At 49.6% G+C, this 21,141-nt stretch overlaps 6 protein-coding genes across 6 annotated transcripts; 2 read left to right on the top strand and 4 right to left on the bottom strand.

Annotated features, from left to right (window-relative positions):
• Window positions 1-697: 697 nt before the first annotated feature.
• Window positions 698-2,257, bottom strand: N7500_003958 (uncharacterized protein; the record flags this gene model as incomplete). The annotated part of the gene is made up of 1 exon (XM_056675104.1): window positions 698-2,257. One exon carries the CDS (start codon window positions 2,255-2,257, stop codon window positions 698-700), a length of 1,560 nt encoding a protein of 519 aa, XP_056535629.1.
• A 1,064-nt stretch (window positions 2,258-3,321) lies between these two features.
• On the bottom strand, window positions 3,322-4,595 carry N7500_003957 (cupredoxin domain-containing protein; the record flags this gene model as incomplete). The annotated part of the gene is made up of 4 exons (XM_056675103.1): window positions 3,322-3,921; window positions 3,983-4,051; window positions 4,116-4,151; window positions 4,224-4,595. 4 exons carry the CDS (start codon window positions 4,593-4,595, stop codon window positions 3,322-3,324), a joined length of 1,077 nt encoding a protein of 358 aa, XP_056535628.1.
• A 3,127-nt stretch (window positions 4,596-7,722) lies between these two features.
• Window positions 7,723-8,955, bottom strand: N7500_003956 (pepsin-like aspartic protease; the record flags this gene model as incomplete). The annotated part of the gene is made up of 1 exon (XM_056675102.1): window positions 7,723-8,955. One exon carries the CDS (start codon window positions 8,953-8,955, stop codon window positions 7,723-7,725), a length of 1,233 nt encoding a protein of 410 aa, XP_056535627.1.
• A 1,948-nt stretch (window positions 8,956-10,903) lies between these two features.
• On the top strand, window positions 10,904-12,070 carry N7500_003955 (uncharacterized protein; the record flags this gene model as incomplete). Its single annotated transcript, XM_056675101.1, is given in 3 exon segments — window positions 10,904-11,015; window positions 11,116-11,912; window positions 11,930-12,070. 3 exon segments carry the CDS (start codon window positions 10,904-10,906, stop codon window positions 12,068-12,070), a joined length of 1,050 nt encoding a protein of 349 aa, XP_056535626.1.
• A 574-nt stretch (window positions 12,071-12,644) lies between these two features.
• Window positions 12,645-13,834, bottom strand: N7500_003954 (RTA1 domain-containing protein; the record flags this gene model as incomplete). The annotated part of the gene is made up of 4 exons (XM_056675100.1): window positions 12,645-13,010; window positions 13,061-13,298; window positions 13,386-13,764; window positions 13,813-13,834. 4 exons carry the CDS (start codon window positions 13,832-13,834, stop codon window positions 12,645-12,647), a joined length of 1,005 nt encoding a protein of 334 aa, XP_056535625.1.
• Window positions 13,835-14,328: 494 nt separating this feature from the next.
• Window positions 14,329-20,872, top strand: N7500_003953 (fatty acid synthase beta subunit; the record flags this gene model as incomplete). The annotated part of the gene is made up of 4 exons (XM_056675099.1): window positions 14,329-20,098; window positions 20,162-20,277; window positions 20,341-20,733; window positions 20,792-20,872. 4 exons carry the CDS (start codon window positions 14,329-14,331, stop codon window positions 20,870-20,872), a joined length of 6,360 nt encoding a protein of 2,119 aa, XP_056535624.1.
• Window positions 20,873-21,141: the final 269 nt, after the last annotated feature.

Genomic DNA, 21,141 nt, shown 5'->3' with positions numbered 1-21,141 from the left:
TTCTAGAGATGCATCACATCCACAGTTCTCACGACTGGAGCTTCCCTCATTCGTTTAATTCTAAGACGCTGTAATATACTCCAACAAAACAGAGTAGCTAGCCAGTGAGTCCTGTAGGCCGATAATCTTACCACATCCGGTGACTGAATCAGGTGGTCCTTATTTGGGAATATACTTATAGAAGAGCCCACTAGACTTTGAGTTAAACCTATGGTAGAGGGGTAGTCTTGAACGCTCGTAGTGGGGCTGCTCCCGATATTATATAGTCAAGGTATTATGATAAGCTATGCTTAGGCTCCTCGTCTGGGCCAACCGTATAGAGCTCGGCCCACGCTCATAGTCATCACCAACATATTGTAGTGCATATTGGCACACCGCATTTTCGACATTTCTATTTCTATGGACTGATGCGAATTCATGAAAGGCCGAGAGATTTTAGCTGACCTTGATTTGAAGTTTCACATACCGGAAACCAATCCATTACATGACCAGCACGCTTTTTGGATATAAGAATACTATGGAGAGGTGCTCATCTGCATGTGAGATTCTGAAGCACGGGACGAAGAGTACCGTTGACTTGAATCTATAGCATATTCGAGAACATGTTGTAAAGGTAGAAATAGCTCATGTCTATTAATATTCAGAGGGAGACACGAATGGATACGATGCCAATGTGTCACCATCACTCTCCCACCTCTCAATCAAAGCCACCAACGTGCGCCTGTCGTCGCTCCTCAATAACCAGACGATTAATCATTCTCTCTATTCTCTCAAGAGCTTGGAGATCCTTGCCAGTAGTCCAAGGCTGGTGTACCAAGTATCGAATGGACGTCTGTATCCCAATGACCGCATCCATAGCAGGGGGTACGAGTTGCTCCGACGGTACGGGAACAATGGCATCATCCAGTTCCTGTAGAGTAGTCTCGCCATCAAGGATAAATCTGGCCACATTTGATGTATTCTCGAAATCCTCGTCCACAGGATGAGTGAAGTTTTCAAGGCTGGTGACTGGCCGACCATCAGGATTGTGTCGTGCGACTGTTTCGTATAGAGTAGTGAGGTCCGGTAATTTTGGAGCCGTGATGAACTCAATCTGAGGCTCCATGAGACTGCTCTTCCGGAAGGCTCTGTAAATAATGGCGTTTGCGACATCGTGACGCCAGCTCCGGGTGATCCAGGATAAAGCGTGATACAAACTCATCATGTGGATCGGGCTGGGGGACGGTTCAATACTGGCCACAATGTACGCGAGCCATTGTCTGCGATAATAGTGCTTGAGAGTCTGGGAGATTCCCAAGTTGATTGGCTGTTGCTGAGTCGAGCCGGGCGTGGAAGCAGGAAATAATTGAACATGCACATTTGGAGGCGGCGGCGTAGCCTCGACGGCAGCTTGGTGATCTGGATGATTGTCCAGTAGAAGCAAAACCCTACGCTCACCTACGTGGTTGTAAAAGAAGAGTAGCCATTCTTGCATAATCCATTGCGTTAGCCAGGCTTGCCGGTGATATCGCCAATGGCAGTCCATGGCTTTGAGATTCGCTTTGCGAAGTGCTTCAGGCATATTTGAGTGCCCGATGACCCAAACGGGTAACCGGTCTGATCCAGTGCTGTTTGTACAGAGCATGAGGCAGATGCGGGAATTTTCCCTATTTGTTATTGATTGGTCCTGGGCGGTGGAAGCGCCGAAGGGAGGTTTTCGCCAGAAAAGGCCAGCCTCGTCCATGTTGTAGATATCCTCTTCTGGAAATTCACCACATAGCGTTTTCATTGCTTTCATTTCCTTGCGACCAGTCTGGAGTGGGGGTTGAGGCACGCCATCGTGGCGTTCATGGACTTGAGTGGCATATCGTTTTCTAAATCTGGCTAACCATCCATTACTAAAGTGAGGAAGTGGTAGAGTCTGGTAATCTGAAATTTGACTCCAGGTTTCGCGTGCTTTGGTAACAATAGCATCGGACGTGGGCATTGGGCCTTCTTGATTTGCGAGCCATTCACAAAGTGAGGTCTCCAGGAGGGGCCATTGTGGTGCCAGTTGACGTCTCAATGTCGTTGCTGTGCCACTATCAAGGTGTTCACATTTTTTGGAGAGGATTGTCGAGATGGTCGATTGGGAGAGGCTTCGTCCATAGGTTCGTTCGAACCAAGCAGCACATTGCTGTTGCGATGGACGTGGATTTTGACTTTGTGCCCAAGTTCGAAGAGCTTGTTTATGGGTCCCTGAGATCCCGAAAGTCTGACGTCTTGTCGGAGTAGACATGATCTACTTCTGGCGATTTAGGCAATTCACTTGAGAAATAAATTTTCGGCGCGTGAGCAGTTGATGAATAATACCGTAATTACGGTGCAGATTGATACCGGTTTTACTCAGTCTCCAGCCTTCAGCGCATACGTAACTGTGTTATTCCTGGTTAGATTACAGTTATCGTCAATTCAGCGCATGTCGATATTTCTTCCCCTGAACAACTCCCTACACGCGCAACTGTCCCCCAGATCTCTATAACTCCATCCTCAAGGATGAAATAAGTCACTCCCTTCCCCAAATAATACCAGATCTCTCTACCTCATTCCTGAAGGATATTCCTCGATTCAGTGGTGATAGTAATCCTACCCTCCGACCATCATATCATGTCTGTCCGGGATGTCGAGAATACATGTCAAGCGACAGTTCGATGTTCGGGGACAAAAAATTCGACTGAGGATGTGCAGAGGTCAAGTCAAAATGACGAACAGGCCTAACACAACACGAACACGCACTTCCAAGCTTAGAAGCAAGCCGTTGAACGACCGGGCTATTTAGAGAGTTTCCCAGTACGATCTAGTAAGGCTTAGCATTGCGACAAAGAACCTTAATAGAAAGAGCGATCCCACAATTGGTCGTGTTTCATCGCACCTTTTTCTTTATTGGCGGCCGTTTTGTGCCATCGGTAGTCACTTGGTTTACCACCAGGGGAGGCTCATTGACCAGCGCATGCGCTCCCCTCTCAATTGTGGTTCTTCGGAAATTCCTACATAGCACGAGCTCATATCTTGAAATTTCGCTTATGGCGATGATTTTTCTACGAGCCCGACAAACACGTGAGAGCTGGGTGTAAGCTTTCGCCGTTCAGGAACTGAAATATTAACAAATAAAGATAAATTATCATGACAGGCGGGAAATTCCAAGTATCAATATACATATATAAAAAAACCACATCCATTCATGGATGGAAGGAAAATAATCGAACGCCAAAACCGCATCCCCCAAAATGTATAAAAGATCTCGCCCGAGGCTAACCTCGACTCGACACTTCCCATTGAATCTCCAAAACTTTTGCGACCCCTTCAGGGCCGTTGCCCGGGGATACTTCCTGGTGCTTCCCAGATGATCGGATGACCCTCAAGCTCTGTTGCAATCGCGCTTGTACGGGCACGTGGCTGAGGCTCATTCCAGCTCCAGTGACCCTGCTGCGTCGACGGCGAACCAGGACCCGAGTAAACTCCCAACCCAGGTGATACTGCACGTACAGTCGGATCCGGACTCGAGACGGCCGTCATGTCGATATGGCCTGATTTTTGGGTAGGGACAGCGCTTCCCGCTTCGCTTTTTCCACCGTCGCCGTGATTGAACATTGCCCAGCGTGCAGTACGCTCTGTGCGCCCATCCTGCGAGGACATCCACTGCGAGTAAACGCGGTTACGGCCGAGGACGAAGAATAGTGCCACCAATATGCCTACGAAGGCGACAGCTGCCACGGCGATACCGGCAATGGCCCCCGTGCTGAGCCCATGCTTTTCGTCGCTGCTTTTGTCGTCCCCGTTTTTGTTGTCGCTGGAGCCGCTACCTCCAGTGCTGCCTTCTGCGGGTGCAGGCTGACCTGGGACTAGCATGTAAGGGTATTTCAGAGCTTTGTCATATTGCGATTGCCATGTCTGGGTTTTGTTCTATGGGGTTCAACAGTCACAGTCAGCCTGAATTCATGCCAAGGGAAACAGAGAGTCATACCGGGTTGATTACTCCGACCATTCCATTCTTTATGCATGAGTCAATTGCAGTGCAGTAGTAGAATGTGGGCTACGTCGGACAGCTGTTAGCCTCATTCCTAGGTTGCGAGCATGTGTTTTGGCTAGATACATACCTCGGTACTATTGACTCGCAAAGACCAGGTCGGGGCCTATATTGCATATATTAATCTCCTTATTTTGATTGATCATTTGTGTTGCAAATTCGAGATTATTATACTCACCGGTCCGACCATTTGTCCATCTTGCAGATTAAAATCCGCGAAGGCTCCAGAATAAAAGATTTCTCCATCTGCTGGTTGACAAGGGGCGTCATAATCTGCCTTGACGACAGAATGGTTCGTTGGGTAGAATTCAAAAACGACAATGTCGCCAACATTGGCCGTTATACTCGCTGGATCAAACTGGTGTGGATCTGATTTCGCCCCCACCTTGACTGTATGGGTCGTGATACCGGTCGAGGAGGAAGTTGTTGAGGTTACCGTCGATGATGAATCTGCATGAGTAGCAGTTGCACTTCTAGAAGAGTCGGCAGCCACTATCACGGTTGCCAAAGCCAGCCATGCTAGCGGCCGGGCTAGTTGGCTCACAAACATAATGTACAGGGGAGGGTTGACGATTCGCCAACACAATATGCACACCGCAATGTGATTTGAAGTTTTACACAGAATAAAATGGGGACGAGGGTGAGAAAAGGGGACTTGGGCTAAAAACAAAGAATTTTGGATTTCAAAGCCAGATCCCGGACAGGGCTGAGTATTGGAAAGGATTTTGGGCTGACAGCACAATGGAGCTTTGATGGGCTCGATGGGGTCTCGTAATGGTTGGCTGGTCCACCACCTCCCCTATTGGTTATGTGCTCGTCTAGCGCGGATGCGAAGGGGATTTTTTTAGTCCTCATAGTGCACTTGATCACATCCATATCTTCCCCAAATCTCTGGTAAGTGCGGTAACTCACGTCGGAACATTTATCACTTCAGCTCAGTTAAGCATGGATTCTCCATTTCCGCGTGGAGTTATGGTCTTAGGCTGGATCTACTCTTGATTGAGCATCAATTTATGGTGAATTTACTTTGTAAGTTATTAGGCGGGATTACACGAGAAGAGCCAAGCCGAGATTCCCTCCCTCAGCCCTTTTAGGCCCCCATCGGGTTTTGTTCCATTAAAAGGCCCTTTGTGTGCCTGACTTATTTTAGATCTGGACATCTAAGATTCTGAAACGTCAAGCTATTTGTGCAATTTGAAGCCCAGTATGATCTATATGTATCCTGTATAAATCTCAGGAAAGGCTGTACGGAGTATGCCGAGGAGTTGGGGACTGTGTACGTACAATTTAATATATTTCTAGCCCCCAACCCATATTAGCTTATCTATGCTCAACCGTTCTCAGACTAGTCTAGGCGTTTTCTGTATAGGGCTACTTTATACTGTGAGGCTGAGAGATTGCCACGGTTCCATGCCAAGTCTTTCGTGCATGGCAGTGCTTGAAAAAAAAAAAAATATGGCAAGGGACCAGTCCAATGCTAAGGACGTTTTTAAGCCCTTCCTTCCCCCATATCCGCACCTTTGTCTCTTAATCTGGGGTATGCATTTCTTTTCAAGCTCGGGTTTGGGGGGTGTAAAAAGTCCCCTAGACCTTTGGTGACATCTTTTACCACTTCGAAGGTGAAGGATTTGACAGTTCCTCCAAATTCTGTCAATATCCTCGTTACCTTGATGCACTTTCAAGTGTCTGTGCTGGGGATCAGCCGCGTCTTTGCCCCGCATTTAATGTTGCCTTGCAAAAGGGTGTTTTAATGAGCACATGACACGCTCACCTGAAGTTTCGTGGGTGGGATTCAGAGCCAGCTTCGACTGTCATTGTAACTAAGACAAGAACGAAGAACCAAAGCATTTTAAAGGCTACAATGCACTCGATGCTTGACAAGGCGAAGGAGCCGCGTTACCAAATGCCCAAAGGTTATGTACCTATGTACGTGTATGTACCAGATTTTAGGCCGCGGATGCGACCCGATCGGGGTGCCGCCGCTTTATGAGGGCGCTCAGGGTCCTGCTCACTGAGTATTTCACAGTACAGGGAGGGTGATTGCTTAGTCAGCACTCAGACTGCGCCCAGTGAGCGCAGAGACGAGTCGACATTTACTAAGATAATATTCGACAGGTACTAATATATATTAGATAAATTACAGGAGCAGACCTGACTGGGGTATTGATCCCTGCACCCCAAAAATCACCAATTACACCCCATGATATAATCAATGAATTATATAACTAACTAACTAACTAACATTCCACATGCGAGCTGCGCACACAAGCGAGCTGCGCAGTCCCAAACACATAGTAAATGCGATATATTCTACATTTATATTTCAACAACTATGTCATTATTTTAGCTCCTTATTTGTCGATAGCTATCGATAAAACTTATTAGCACCATATCTCAATTTTGAAGATATTGGATAGATATATTATTATTATTTCAAAAATTACCGTCAATTACGTTACTAAAAACTAGAAATATATATATCTCATAAAGTTAGAAACTTCCTTCAAATCCCGTAAAGAGACCAGATACCACCTAAAAAGTAGGAGGCTATAGGGCGAAATCTTTATAGACCATAGTGGTTGAAATATCAAGTTGTAATTTATCGCATTTACGATGTGTTTGGGACTGCGCAGCTCGCTTGTGTGCGCAGCTCGCATATGGAATACATTAATGCACCCCATCGGAATAAATAGGACAAAGATCACATGACCACCAACCTTATATATCAGATCTATATACAAAAAGCCTCAATTCTTCCGCATTGGGCAGTCTTTAAACGTATGATTGCTCTCCCTATAGGCCGAGAACCTGCTTAGGGCCTTCTGCCTCTTGATTGGGCGCTCCTGCTGCTGCCTGTAGGTGATTTGTCTCCCGTTTTGGCTGCGGTATCCTTAGGGGGAGGATTAGGACTAATTGAGTGGCTAGGATCCTTTTAATATACTAAAATAGGTCGATATCGCTGAATTAAATAGGTTTATTTGATCTAATAAGATTAGATAAGTAGTGCTTATAGAAGCTATAAAGGATAAAGGTCCTTTCACTTCTGATACTTGGTCATCCATCTAAGTATATCATCTATGTCCCAGGGTTAAAGTGGGGTTGATTCGTAACTAGCTCGGGACTCGGTTTAGGTATATATAGGGTACTAGCGTATAAGAACCTAGAGATCCTTAGGATCCTATTTCCTTCTATAAGAGTTAGTCTTACCACTTAAGACGAATACATTTTGGATCCCCTCTCCCAATCAAAAGCCTCGTATCCTACCCGGTTGACAGGCCCTACACCTGATAATTGTATACTCTTACAGTAATAGACCTGAAACCCATTTCGGGTTAGGTCAGGTTAAAGTTAGGTCCCAGTTAGAGTGGGTTGTGCTGAAGTCTAGACTTGGAGTTCTTCCGCCGCGCGATGTGTGGCGTTGGGACTACTTGTTCCTCTATATATTCCTTACCCATGAATTTGAACAGGAGTAGCGGGTCTGGAGACACAAACAAGAGATTGCCCATACCAAAGTATCCGCCTAAGCCAAAGAGAGCTTTGAATAAGACATGAATTCTAGAATTGAACTGGATGCGAATGTCCCTATCCAGTTGAAAAATTGACTAAATACAAGGCCATAAATCGTAATTCGATACGGGTTCATCTAAATATATAAAGCACTGCCTGAGCCTCAGTCTTCAATCCGACCTCTGCGCAAATCGTAACTCATTTCTACCGAAATCGTAAACGGACACCACATTCTTCAAAAATGGTACACCCAGAATGTTTAAAATAATGCCCTCAAACGCCACACGCTCCGACGCCACTAAACTTGAGACACAGTACCCATCACCGGTCTGATAAATGAGATCCTGTCCATCGTGATAGAATGTATGGTCTCCAATTTGTACTCCAAACATCGGTGGCTGTGCATTACAATTGACGACAGAAACTCCCAGTGTCTCATTGTAAATAGCTGGCGGATCGAACAAGGCATTGATGGGATCCGCAACCACAGCAGGCAGATAGCTGTAGTCGTTTCCGGTATCTGTGAATACCTGGAACTCCATGCTGTTGGTAGTTATGGAGGTCGTGCTCGTGGCGAGATCCACATTTTTTGTGGCTCCAAATGTCACAGCAGACACGGTAAAAGCCCAATATGATCGAGTACGTTTGCCAGAGGTGAAGGCGGGCGGAATGTTTTCCAAAATTTCTACGGGAACACTGGCAAATTTCGGATCATATGCCACCGGCGGTAGGTCGCCCAAAGTGAGGTACCCGCCGAAGGTTGGCATAGAAAGGTTTCGCGGCGTGTGTGCGAGCGCAATGCTGAAGTAGGGTTCTGAAACATGGCCCTGTTCGTACATGGTGTTGAACAAGGGACTGTAGCATTCACGATTGTACCAAAATGTTGTATTGTCGGTATGGTCCCCTGGATGTGCGGAGGTGAGGGAGGGATAGGCGAGGCCTAGCACGCCACTGTTTATGCCGTCACCCATGGGATTGCTGTGGCCGACGATTCCGACGGCTTGTCCGGGGACAGTAATACCGGCTAATGTGATGTCTTCGTAGGCCATGACTCCGCTCGCTATACCATTGCCGTATTGTATGCCGAATGTTTTATTGGGGATCAAACGATAGGTGTCTGATTCGTTGTACCCTGGGGAGACGTGCTGGCAGTCCGCTTGAGGGATCTCAAGGTTCGTTGTTTGATTAATGCAAATGAAGTCATTTCTGACAACGTAGGTATCACTGCTGCCTGTATCGACGAGAAGCTTGAATGTCTGATTGGCGAACGTCACGTCGACGTTGAGTGTTGTTCCATATTGTGCTGAAAGCAGCGAGGCTGTATTGCTGGTTGTGTGGGACGCAGTTTGAAATATTAGGGGAAAAGTGAATTGACTCGCTTTGACGAGAGAAGGGAGCTTCATTTCGGAATTACTCGGTGGTGCGGTAAGATTGTTTAATCAATGTAACCTTACAAGTCGAACTAAGCGCGCTTTTAAATAAATGAAGAGCTTCAGGCTACCTCATTTTGGCTTTCATTGACTTGGAAAGGTTCTAAGCAGAAGCAGCAGGCAGATCAGTATCGGTTGGAGCTAAGGCCGCTCGTCTATTTTTGTTGTATTCGATACTTCATATTTGGATTATTACGTTAAAAAAGATCTAGGTCTATTTAGACTGCGACAGCGTCCATTAAAGCGGAGACACCTTTAGCGCCGCCAAGACATATGCGGGCACTCTTCGCAAAGTGGACACTGCCAGGAATAGGTTATCTACATACAATAGCCTAATAGAGTAATTCTTGCATTTTTCTGCATACGGGCGGGCGATGGGTGTCAAATTGCAAAAGGCCTACGGGTCGTGGACATTTCCTAGTGCCCAAAAACGGGCAATGTCGCAGTCTAGGTCTATTTTATAAAAGAAAAGACTACTATTATAGTTCTCAAGAGGGTCTCCTTATAGATAATAGGAATAATACTTTATAATAGATAACCGATTTATGAATAAGTACTTATATCATGGTCATTTCCCAGCGCTAGAGAATTGTGGTATCGGCCCTATCTCGGCGCAGACTAGATATAACAACGGATGAATATTTCGGCTCCCCATATATTTACCAATCCCTAGGCTGACGTGATTGTGAAGATATTCCAAGGCTCTGATGGCTTGTCTGTCATATCTAATTTTTACGTATAAGTCAACGCTCGTGATGTGGATTTTGTGTTACATTTTGCCATTTCGTCAGCCTACGAATCATGTCTTTGGTTTACCTATGGATGATCATGGGCCCTGCAGGGGATCTGAGTTAGACCTGGCAGTGACCCTCCGGGTGGTCCATGATCTTAGACTCTCCACCCGACCTTGCCCCTGTCCCTCCACGGCCCGCAGCGACCCTCGGATGTATGGATAGACAGCACTAATCCAATTTAGGATATATGAATCCACTTATATAATCAAATTTATCTAATTGTTTGTATCTTGTTTGTCCTATTTAACGACCCTGAGAGTCACCCGCGGGTCACTGCCAGGTCTAATCGGAGGATTATCCATACTTCAAGGCTAAGGCTCTTCGTCAGCTTTGGCATCCCACAAATACCTGTAAATAACGAACACCCCACTAGGACACTAAGATTCTCTAGGTAACATTAAAATCGGGCAATCAACACCCGAAGTACCCGATCGAGAGATCAACCGGGTAGACCTACGAGGATCAATGATCGACAAAATAACCCAGATTACTTACAGAGTGATCAGAGTGATCGCCGGGTAAGTTTCTCGGGAGGGGGAGGCCTGGAGTGGACGGAAGACGCCGCGCTCGATTGGTAGACAGAAGGCGGGAGTCAGCCCCCAAGCAACGTGGCCACCGCCCACGTCGCAATTGCTAGGGTGCTGCTAGCACGATCGCTGAGGCATTTCGGCTATTGGTCAAACGACAACACTCTCAGACCATTAGTCTGCATTAGCGTGTGCAGCCAGGAACGAAGGATTTTATTACGGGGTTTGCTGGATGTTTTACAATGGAGTATACCCAGACCGTACGATCGAGGAAACTCCGTGTCCAAATGCGTAAGCAACGAGTGCGCATTAGCAGTGGGTACGGTCGATGGAACAGCACCTAAGATGGTTGGTCCTTGGCTGCCACCTCGTAAGCAAGGTTTAAAAGGAGATGAAGACCAGAGCCATGTGGATAATTGATGCGTATCATGAATGAGACTGCTTTGTGACACCGTGGACCTGAATGAGTGGTCTCCGCCTGTGGTTGTTTTACTTGTTGCCTGCATGGCTATGCTAGGTGAGCCTCTATGCATCATGATCACGTTCGTCTCCCCCCTCCCCCTGACTCTAAATTGAATTGGAGTTGCCTAAGCTGAACCGATGATCTTCGTGATTAGAACCCCAGTGCTAGGCGAGAACTGGGCGAATATCAGTGACCCAGTGGAGCGTCGTCGAGCGCAAAATCGAATTGCCCAACGTGGATATCGAGAAAGTGAGTAGGACAATTGTCATTGGTTGTGAAATGGAGACTGAGACTCGGTGGATAGAGCGGGACGATCTTGGTAGATCACAAAGCTGATGATGAGATTTAGGGTTACGCAAGGGGGACGAGAATTCCACATCCCAGAACAGCACACAGACTAAAGCCACTGCCAGATCGGCCACCGGTAGGCTGTCTTCTCTTCTAGACTCAAAATCTTCTCAACCAGGGGCATCACAGCAGCAACCTGCTGTGGGACCACAATCATCAGGGCAATGGCCATCGCAACCATATGCGCATCCTCACAATCATATACAACAGCAGGACCCCCCACAACTGCCGTCCGATCTAGATTCATACATCTCGCAACTAGATCAGGTTGGCCTCACCGAAAGCCCTTGGGCACAATCGTTGGATGAGAATACACATCAAATCTTCAATTTGAAGACCATGGGCTCTGGCTCCGATTCGCTCTCGACCTCGCCCAAGAATCAAGCCCATCCCTTCCAAACTTCAATCGACACAGACCTTCTTTGCTCAACACCCGTACCGCCACTTCTACACACCTCAAGCGGAACCCCAGAGAGCACCGGCAGCTCCATTACAAGAGGACCTGATGGAGCACATGGGCACACAGCATTACATCGCGCAGCACTATACGGCCACGAGTCCGTATTAGCAGTACTACTACAGGCCGGTGCTGATCCCGCCCTACCCGACAGCGCGGGCTTCACGCCCCTACATTTAGCCGCGCAACAAGGTCATGCAGGTGTAGTGCGACTGCTACTATCTAGCTCCCCATCTCGAGACCTAATCAGCTGGGTTACCCGAAAGGGTGAGACAGCACTCCATATCGCCGTACAGGCCCAGCAGCCGGGGGTTGTGCGCGTCCTAATTGAGCATTCCCCCGTGCTGTGAACGATCAGGATTGGTGGGGACGCACCGCGTTGCATATGGCTTGTGAGTCGAACCAGCAAGAGCTAGTTGAGATGTTGGTTCACGCTGGAGTGCAGTTAGATATTCCAGATTTTGAGGGGCAGACGAGGGTTTATGATGCTCGCATATAGGTGATGTTCCATAAATAAGAATGGGTTTGGGATATCTTACCACCTTCAATTTTCTGGTTTTTCTGCATCTTCGGTTAATTTGCCTCTGGGACGGGGCTAGCGTACCCAGCTGTCTCCTTGTTCTTGCATTCTTTCCTGGGTCTAGTGGCAGGTTAAGCCTGCCCAGCTGAGCGCAATACTCTCTATCTCGATTTACACACAACAGTTCCAACAAAACTCCTCTCACATCATATTAGATTTTCCATTTGCCTAATTAAGCTTATAATTCGTGCAGCCACGGAGGATAGGTTTTGCTACTGATCTTCCAGGACTACCCTATAGAATGTCCCTCTAACTGTTAGTACTTATACCTCTCTCTTGCAAGTGTGAATGTTCGCTCTCAACAAACTTAGATTGAATAACTTGTAAAATAATGCAGCTAGTATTTAAAATCCAGCATTGATACATCGTGGAGTGTTTGTGACACAAGTAACTGTTGAAAGTAAATCTGAATGCTTGAAATTACAATAGGCACTTTGTTGGTCATGTCTGAAGAACTCTCTCTGTATGCACTCCCTACTTGATATATAGCTGATTATCTATGTCCTCGTAATTGATAACCCTGCGACTCCAGAGCCCCTTCGTCGAACGAATTCGCCGAGTGAGACTCAGAAACAGGTGCACCTTTACGACTAGACGAGCGACGACGACCCCGGCGGTTGCTCTCTTTGGCTTCTTGCTTTATCATTTTCTTTTCATTGCGGGACAGCTTTACTTTTTTGGGAAAGTCACAGCCATCTCCTTGGAGATAACGGCCAGGGTGCCAGATGTTCCAGATGACCATGGCGGAGAGCATGGGCAGTAATTCTAGGCAGTAAAAGGGTGCCTCGTGAAGGGTCAAGGGGCTTGTCCCGGCCTTGTCGGTATCGGCAAACTCAATCAGACGGTAGATGATTCGAATCTAATATACATTATTCGTCTGTAACTCATGGTCCTGGAAAGGCGACCTACCGTGATGAATGTCAAAGTGGCCCACATGGCCATCACCAACGGGCGCCAGCCACCGCCACGAGAGATGCTACCATGCTCTTGCATCCGACGGTGAAAGGCGAACAGTAGTCCACAGAAGCACAGGATGAAGAACTGTTGCGCTGCAATGCCGGCTGTGTAGATGTGCAGTCCGATTTTGTTCATCTCGTCGCTAAAGTCCGAGTCCATGATACCACCAGTTGCTTGAACAATGAAAGAGCTGTCAGATCAGAGTCAGCTAGTTTCATTACACAAAATGAGTGTCCTGGACAGTTGACCCAGGGCGGCCTTTCGGGGCGAAACTCACCTCACATCCAGCCAGATGAAGATTTGGGCCAGTCTTTCGGCCCGAATGCCTGCCACCTTCTTCTCTGGTAAGAAGTAGTAGACCATCCGGCCGAAGATCATGTACACAAAGGCGTTCACCCATAAGGGCGTCAGAAGAATCAAAAGCTGTCCGGGGGTCGTGGTTGTCGACTTGGTTTGATCGATGGTCGAGTAGGTGCGCATAATCATTCCGATGCATTGCCACACTGTGCCCACTACAATCACCCAGCAGAACTTCTTCCGGTACATGATCGCTTGAGCGGAATGGGCGAGCCAGGTAAGTCCGAATAAAACTGTGAAGAAGACAGCGGCGGGCCCATTGGCGCAGTAGGCATATTGAGCGTCCTCGCTGGACAAATCTATCAAGATCAGTCTAGGCCCAGAAGATTGATAGAAAAAGAACATACCACAATGAGTTGGCCAACCCATAATAACGGCCAACAAGAGTATAACAGCACCCAGAGATCAAAGAGAGTGATAGAAGAACAACAAAACAGACGAGCGGAGAAAAGTCACAAGGTGCTGACGGGCGACATTTTTAAATTGAATTCAATCTCACGGTCGATCAGCCGTCGGGGTTTGGCCTTTAGAACGGTTGCCTGATCAGCATTGGTCCGACGCATTTCTAGCCCCCTAAGCGCCTCTAGCTTCGTATAAAGACAGGGCTATTTTGGTGTGTCAGATTGGCTGCAGCCTTGGGAATGCTGCACGGTGAGCTAGCGTCACTGCACGGTGAGACGCTTAGGGCTCAACATCTCCCAAGACCCACCCGTCGCGATTGCGCCCCCCCCCGTCAACGACGATACCTAGACAAAGAGAAAAGGAGACAAAGAAATGAAGAATATATGGCAGGGTCTGGCGTTTGCGATGGGCAAAAAGAATATATTGATGCCTAGCCTTGGCAGTTCAATTGTTTCTTTGTCATGTTGATCTCGACCGAATTGCCAGGGCCGTCGGCTGTCTTGTCGGCTTCGACTTCCTCGAACTGGTCGACGCCTGATGAAATATCCTCGTCGTCGTCGCCCAGCAACATTTGGGGCAGCCAAATTCTCACCATCACAGATGGCCGTTTCTCACATACCCTGTCCATTTCTACTGCCTCATTCCCCGCTGCGCTTCAGCTGCGCGATGACTTTCTCCATGATCTTCAAACCGCTGGTGGGGCCGAGCCGGTATCCTCTCTGGTGGAGCTGTGGGCCCGCTTTATTGGTTTTACTGTGCGTCGTTTGGAGCAATCTCCCCATGGATTGGCTGACGATCTCCGACATCTTTTGACCATCGCCCTCGATACCTTCGATCGTGATATTCTACTGCAGCGCGAGATCCATGGCGTAGTCTATGCCTTGGACATCTCCGCAGACGCCGAGTCGGCCATTTTAGCTGCTTACGTACGTGCGCGCCATGTTCTGCGCAAAGTCAGTCGACCAGCGGCACCTTCTGCGCTCCTGGCTGCCGCGCAGCAACGCAAAGCACGACTATATGCTGTGTTCGGCGGACAGGGCAATGATGAAGATTACTTTGAAGAGCTGCGGATGCTCTGGCGGACCTATCGCCCGCTGGTGGAAGACCTCATTCCGTCAGTCTCGAGTATGCTGCAGCGCGAGACCCGTGAGGAGAGCATCAGTCGATTCTATCACAATGGCATGGACATAGTCACCTGGCTCGAGAACCCGGATCGTACGCCACCATCTGACTACCTAATCGGTGCGCCTGTCAGTATGCCGCTCATCGGTTTGTTGCAGCTGGCCTGGTATCGAGTCGTCGGACGCATAGTGGGTACCACACCTGCCCAGCTTCAGACCGCGTTTGCTGGAGCCACAGGACATTCTCAAGGCATCATCCCAGCCACTGTGATTGCAGTGGCGCAATCGTGGACACAATTCGACGCGCTCGCGCTCGATGCGCTTCGTTTGCTGCTCGCCATCGGAACTGCCAGCCAGGACCAATTTGCCGTGGGCCAGCTGCCGCCGGACGTTGTTGCAGACGCCGAAGCCAACGGCGAGGGCTTTCCAGGACCCATGCTGAGTGTGGCAGACTGTCCAATCTCTCAGCTCCGCACCTATGTAGCTTCCGTAAATGATTATTTGCCCGTTGATGCCCGCATTGAGATAGCTCTAATCAACGGGCCTACCAATGCCGTTTTGGCTGGACCGCCACTGTCACTTCATGGGTTTAATGTTTGGCTACGACAGGTGAAAGCTCCGGCAAAGGGCTTGCAACATCGGATTCCTTTCAGCCAGCGAAAGCCTGAGATCCATACCAGATTCCTTCCAATAACCACGGCCTTCCACAGCAGCTATCTAACAGATGTCGCTCCAGGCGTGCTGGAGCGTGTCCCCGATTTCACCATAACAGGTGACCAACTCCGAATTCCTGTCTTTTGCACACACACAGGGACAGATCTACGCAAGTGTGGAGCCGTCAACTTGATTCCCAAGCTCATTGCGATGATAACGACCCAGCAAGTCGTCTGGCCACTGGCCGTGCATTTTCCCGGATCCACGCATATTCTTGCTTTTGGGCCTGATGGTGCATCTGGCATTGGAACTCTCACTAATCGACTCAAGGAGGGCACTGGTGTCCGTACTATCCTGGCCACGGGCATCTCCAGCTCCCGCACCGAGCTGGGAGATCGCAGTGAGTTCTTTAACTGGAATCCTGCGCCCAAGGGTCTCGTCTACGGACCTATATGGCGGAATCGCTATCGACCGCAGTTGGTACAGATTGCTGGCGGCGGCGTGCTTGTCGATACTAAGCTCAGTCGCCTCTTGGGCTTGCCACCAGTAATGGTGGCCGGAATGACGCCCACAACTGCAGCCTGGGATTTCTGTGCGGCAGTTATGCGTGCCGGCTATCATATCGAATTGGCACTGGGCGGATTCCATCAAGCCGCCCAGTTGGAGACTGACATTTACAAGCTGCTGGACGCGGTACCTGCTGGCCGGGGCATCACCTGCAACATGATCTACGCCGCTCCTCACGCGGTGAAGTGGCAGATTCCCCTGCTGGCCAAACTACGTGCGGCAGGCGTTCCCCTGGAGGGACTCACTATCGGCGCGGGCGTGCCTTCACTCGAGGTGGCCACTCGGTACATCAACGACCTCGGTCTACGCCACATAGGCTTCAAGCCTGGCACTTTACCCGCAATATACCAAGTCCTCGATATCGCATCGGCTCATCCCACCTTCCCTATTCTACTCCAATGGACAGGTGGGCGAGGTGGTGGCCACCACTCATTCGAGGACTTCCACCAACCGATCTTGCAAGCCTACGAATCCATCCGCCGCTGCAAGAACGTTATTCTTATAGCGGGCAGTGGCTTTGGCGGTGCACAGGACACATTCCCCTACCTAACAGGTGATTGGGCCTGTCGGTATAACCGCCCGCCCATGCCCTTCGATGGTATCCTTCTCGGCAGTCGTTTGATGACCGCTAAAGAAGCGCATACCAGCCCCGCTGTAAAACAGGCAATTGTGAATGCGCCAGGGGTCGAGGACGAAGGTGATTGGGAGCAGACATACACACAACCAGCTGGCGGCATTATGACTGTAACCTCAGAGATGGGGGAACCAATTCATAAGCTGGCTACGCGGGGTGTGCAACTATGGGCTGAGTTAGATCGCAATGTCTTCAGCCTTGATCGTAGTAAGCGCGTCGCGTATCTGCAGAAACACCGTGACTACCTGACTCAGAGACTGAATACCGATTCGGTGAAGGTTTGGTTTGGATGCAATGCCCAGGGATCTGTTGTCGACTTGGAGGAGATGACTTACGCCGAGGTTCTGCGCCGTTTTGCTGCGCTTACCTATGTGTCGGCTGAGAGCCGCTGGATCGATGATTCCTACCGCTTGTTCCTGCAAGATTTCCTAAAGCGCGTGGAGGCCCGCCTTGGCAACGTAGCCCCCGGCCCCGGAATCAGCGAATTCAACAGCGACGAGGCTCTTGCTGATCCGACAACAGCGCTGAACGCCATCTTGAAGCGGTTGCCGACCGCTGAGGCCCAGCTTATTGGCACGCAAGATGCAGAATACTTTTTGCTTCTATGCCAGAGACGCGGCACAAAGCCAGTACCTTTCGTCCCTGTCCTCGACGAAAGCTTCGAGACTTACTTTAAAAAAGACTCGCTGTGGCAGTCAGAGGACCTTGCAGCTGTTGCTGATGCTGATGTCGGCCGGGTTTGTATTCTGCACGGCCCAGTGGCGGCGCGATATTCAACCAAGGTGGACGAGCCGGCAAATGAAATTTTAGGCAACATCTACCATGGACACATTGAGCGCCTGCAGCAGCAAGATCCCGAATACCAGCAGGATGGTATCCCTATTGTCGACTGCTTCAGCCCATACTCTGTCCCACAGGACTGGCGACTTGCGGAGCTGGGCATTCATTGCTCGCCCGTCGGAAACACAGGCGCGATGTTATATGAAGTGAAACCACTGGACGGTGCGCCCGGTGCGCCATTGACACCCTCCTTAGTAGAATGGCTTGTGGCCTTGGGCGGTTCCAATGGGGGCTGGCGCCAAGCATTCTTCCACGCAGCGACAATCGTGCAGGGCCGAGCCATCTGCGAGAATCCGCTGCGGCGGCTTTTCCAGCCCACGCGTGAATCGTATGTGATGGTGCAACAGGGCCACGGAGGCCTTTCGGCAGATCCGATAATCACGCTGTTCGAACATCGGCCACATTCTGAGCCGGTCAAGGTCGTGGAAGTGCGGGTGGATGAGCCTGGCGTTATCACGCTTGAGATCATCAACTACCGTAATGCTGGAGGTGCCGCTATTGGTCTGCAGTTGAAGTTCCAGTTTAGGCGTGAAGCTGTTTACGCTCCCATCCATGAAATTATGGAAGGCCGCAACCAGCGTGTCAAAGACTTCTACTATAGAGTCTGGTTCGCGGGTGAACTACCAGAGACATGGCCCTCGGTCCACGACACCTTCCGCGAATCGCAGTTTGAGGTGACGGCCGACTCAATCGCCGAGTTCGCTCATTGTGTACAGAATGCCAGCGATGCCGCCAGCAAGCGGCGTGGCAAACGGATGGCGGCACCGTTGGACTTTGGTGTCGTCATTGGCTGGGAAGCTTTGATGAAGCCGCTTTTCTCGCGGGAGCTTGACGTCGATCTGTTGACGCTGGTGCATCTCACCAATGGCTTCCGCATTCCCGCGGATGCGGACCCCATTCAGGCAGGTTATGCACTTGAGACCAAGTCTCGTATACAAGCCATTACGATCGAGGAGACAGGTAAATTGGTCGAGGTACGTGCGGATGTGTACCATGAAAACAAGGTCGTGCTCGAGTTAAGCAGTCAATTCCTCTACCGAGGCCACCACACAGACTGGGAGAATATGTTCCGTAAAGTGGACGAGGAAGAGATGGAGCTCTGCCCCCGTAGCCCCATGGAGGTTGCGATCTTGAACTCAAAGTCCTGGTTCCAGCCTCTGGATCGGTCGCTCGACCTGGAAAACCAGACTTTGGTCTTCGTACTTCGTTCGACCTACCAATACGCCAGCAAGGACACCTTCAAGACCGTTACTACTGTTGGTGAAGTTCGCGTGAATTCATCGCTCCCAGGTGGTTCGCGGCCGATTGCGACCGTAGACTATCACGCAGTCACCTGCCGAGGTAACCCCGTCATGGATTACCTCAAGCGTCATGGGAGTCCAGTGCAGAAGCGGGCTATGTTTGATCAGCCTAGTCCCTTGACTAACGATGGCGCATCTTTGATTCTCACTATGCCACACTCTAACGAGGCTTATGCTCACGTCTCCTGGGACTTCAATCCCATCCATGTGTCCGCGTCGCTCTCGCGATATGCAGATCTACCAGGTCTGATCACGCACGGCATGTACACCTCGGCACGGGTACGTGGTCTTGTCGAACACTACACCTGTGCCTCAGCCATCGGCGCCTTCCGTAGCTTCCACTGCTCATTCACGAGTATGGTGCTACCGGGAGATAAGATTGAAGTCGTCTTCCAGCACATCGGCATGTTGGCGGGACGCAAAATCGTCTCAGTGGAAGCAAAGCACGTCGGGCGCGGCGAGACCGTTCTGCGTGGAGAAGCTGAGATCGAACCTGAGGAGACGGCATTCCTTTTCACTGGTCAGGGTAGTCAACAAAAGGGCATGGGTATGCAGCTCTATGCCCAAAGCAAAGCGGCCCAGCAGGTCTGGGATTATGCTGATGCCTACTTCTCCGATAACTATGGCTTCCGCATTACCGACATCGTGCGAAATGATCCCAAGGAGTTGACCGTCTACTTCGGAGGGCCTCAAGGCCGACACATCCGTGACCAATATCGTAGTATGACCCGAGAGTCAATTGGGCCCGATGGGAATGTCCAGCTGCTGCAACTGTTCCCCCAAATTGACGAGGAGACTGAGTTCTACACCTATTATTCGCCCCAGGGCTTACTCTCGGCCACGCAGTTCACACAGCCGGCTCTGACGCTTATGGAACTGGCTATTTTTGCCGATTTGCAATCGCGCGGGCTGATTTCGGAACGCAGCTCGTATGCCGGCCATTCATTGGGTGAGTATGCTGCTCTTGGAGCAGTGGGCAAGATCTTCAATGTCGAGTCCCTCGTTCAGGTTGTCTTCTATCGCGGTCTGTTGATGCAGTATACTGTCCCCCGAGACGGAAAGGGAAACTCGGACTATCGCATGTGTGCAGTTGACCCCAGTCGCGTTGCACCTGGTACGTATATACCTAACATCATTTTGATGAACTGAAGGTTGATTTGTCGTCTCCACTCTTAAGGTTTCGGACAGGAGGCTCTGCAGCTACTTGTGAAGGCTATTGCCACGCAGACTGGTCAATTACTTGAGATCGTTAATTTCAATGTCTTGGGCTTGCAGTATGTGTGCGCCGGACAAGTAAGTGAATCTCCAGCTTTTCTGGATAGATCACCACCTGCTGACTGGACCTGAACATCATAGATTCATGCGCTCCATTGCCTCGCTACAGTACTCAACTATCTCCATGCCCATGTCCCCTTGCCAGAATCGCCAGAGCAGATCTTCAGCTTAGCGCAAGCACAAATCGAGCAAGTCGCGCTGGCAAATCCACCAACGACACTGACTCGTGGCTGCGCGACAATTCCCTTGCGCGGCATCGACGTACCGTTCCATTCCTCCTCGCTGCTGCCTGGCGTGGCAGGCTTCAGACGCTGTTTGCTGAACCTCATCGACGGCCATTCGTTGGATCCTAAATGCCTTGTAGGTCGGTATATCCCGAATTTGACAGCCCAGCCGTTCGAGGTGAGCAAAGAGTATTTCGAACTCGTCCACCGGACAACGGGCTCCGTAGCGCTTGAAGGCATTTTGCGCGAGGTAATTATATTCGTTCTTCTATGTATTGCTGAAGGAATGGTTGCTAATTATGACTTAGTGGGATACATATCTTGACCCAACGAACGCAGATGGCCTGCAAAAAATCGAGAGCGCTATTCAGGCGATGAAGGTGCTCTGATGAGTCTTCGTAGTTTATCTTCATTGTTCAAACTTTTCGTTCCTTAATCCTGAAATTGTATGTACAGACCGTATTATATATTTCCTCCCCGATCCCGATTCCTAGCTCTGGAAAGCTTAGATTCCGTCGACGTGGCCGGGGGGTGCTCTAGGATCACATACATGACCCACCCTGTAAATAAGACAGAATTACTATTTAAACCCATTATACCCTCCTTTCTCACTTTCCTCGTCACTGCTTCTTGATTTTTCTTCCTGCGCTATCTAGAC

This window comes from Penicillium coprophilum (assembly GCF_028826855.1).
Source record: "Penicillium coprophilum strain IBT 35676 chromosome Unknown utg000002l_segment0_segment1, whole genome shotgun sequence".
NCBI lineage: Eukaryota > Fungi > Ascomycota > Eurotiomycetes > Eurotiales > Aspergillaceae > Penicillium > Penicillium coprophilum.
This window is presented reverse-complemented; position numbering and strand designations above follow the sequence as displayed.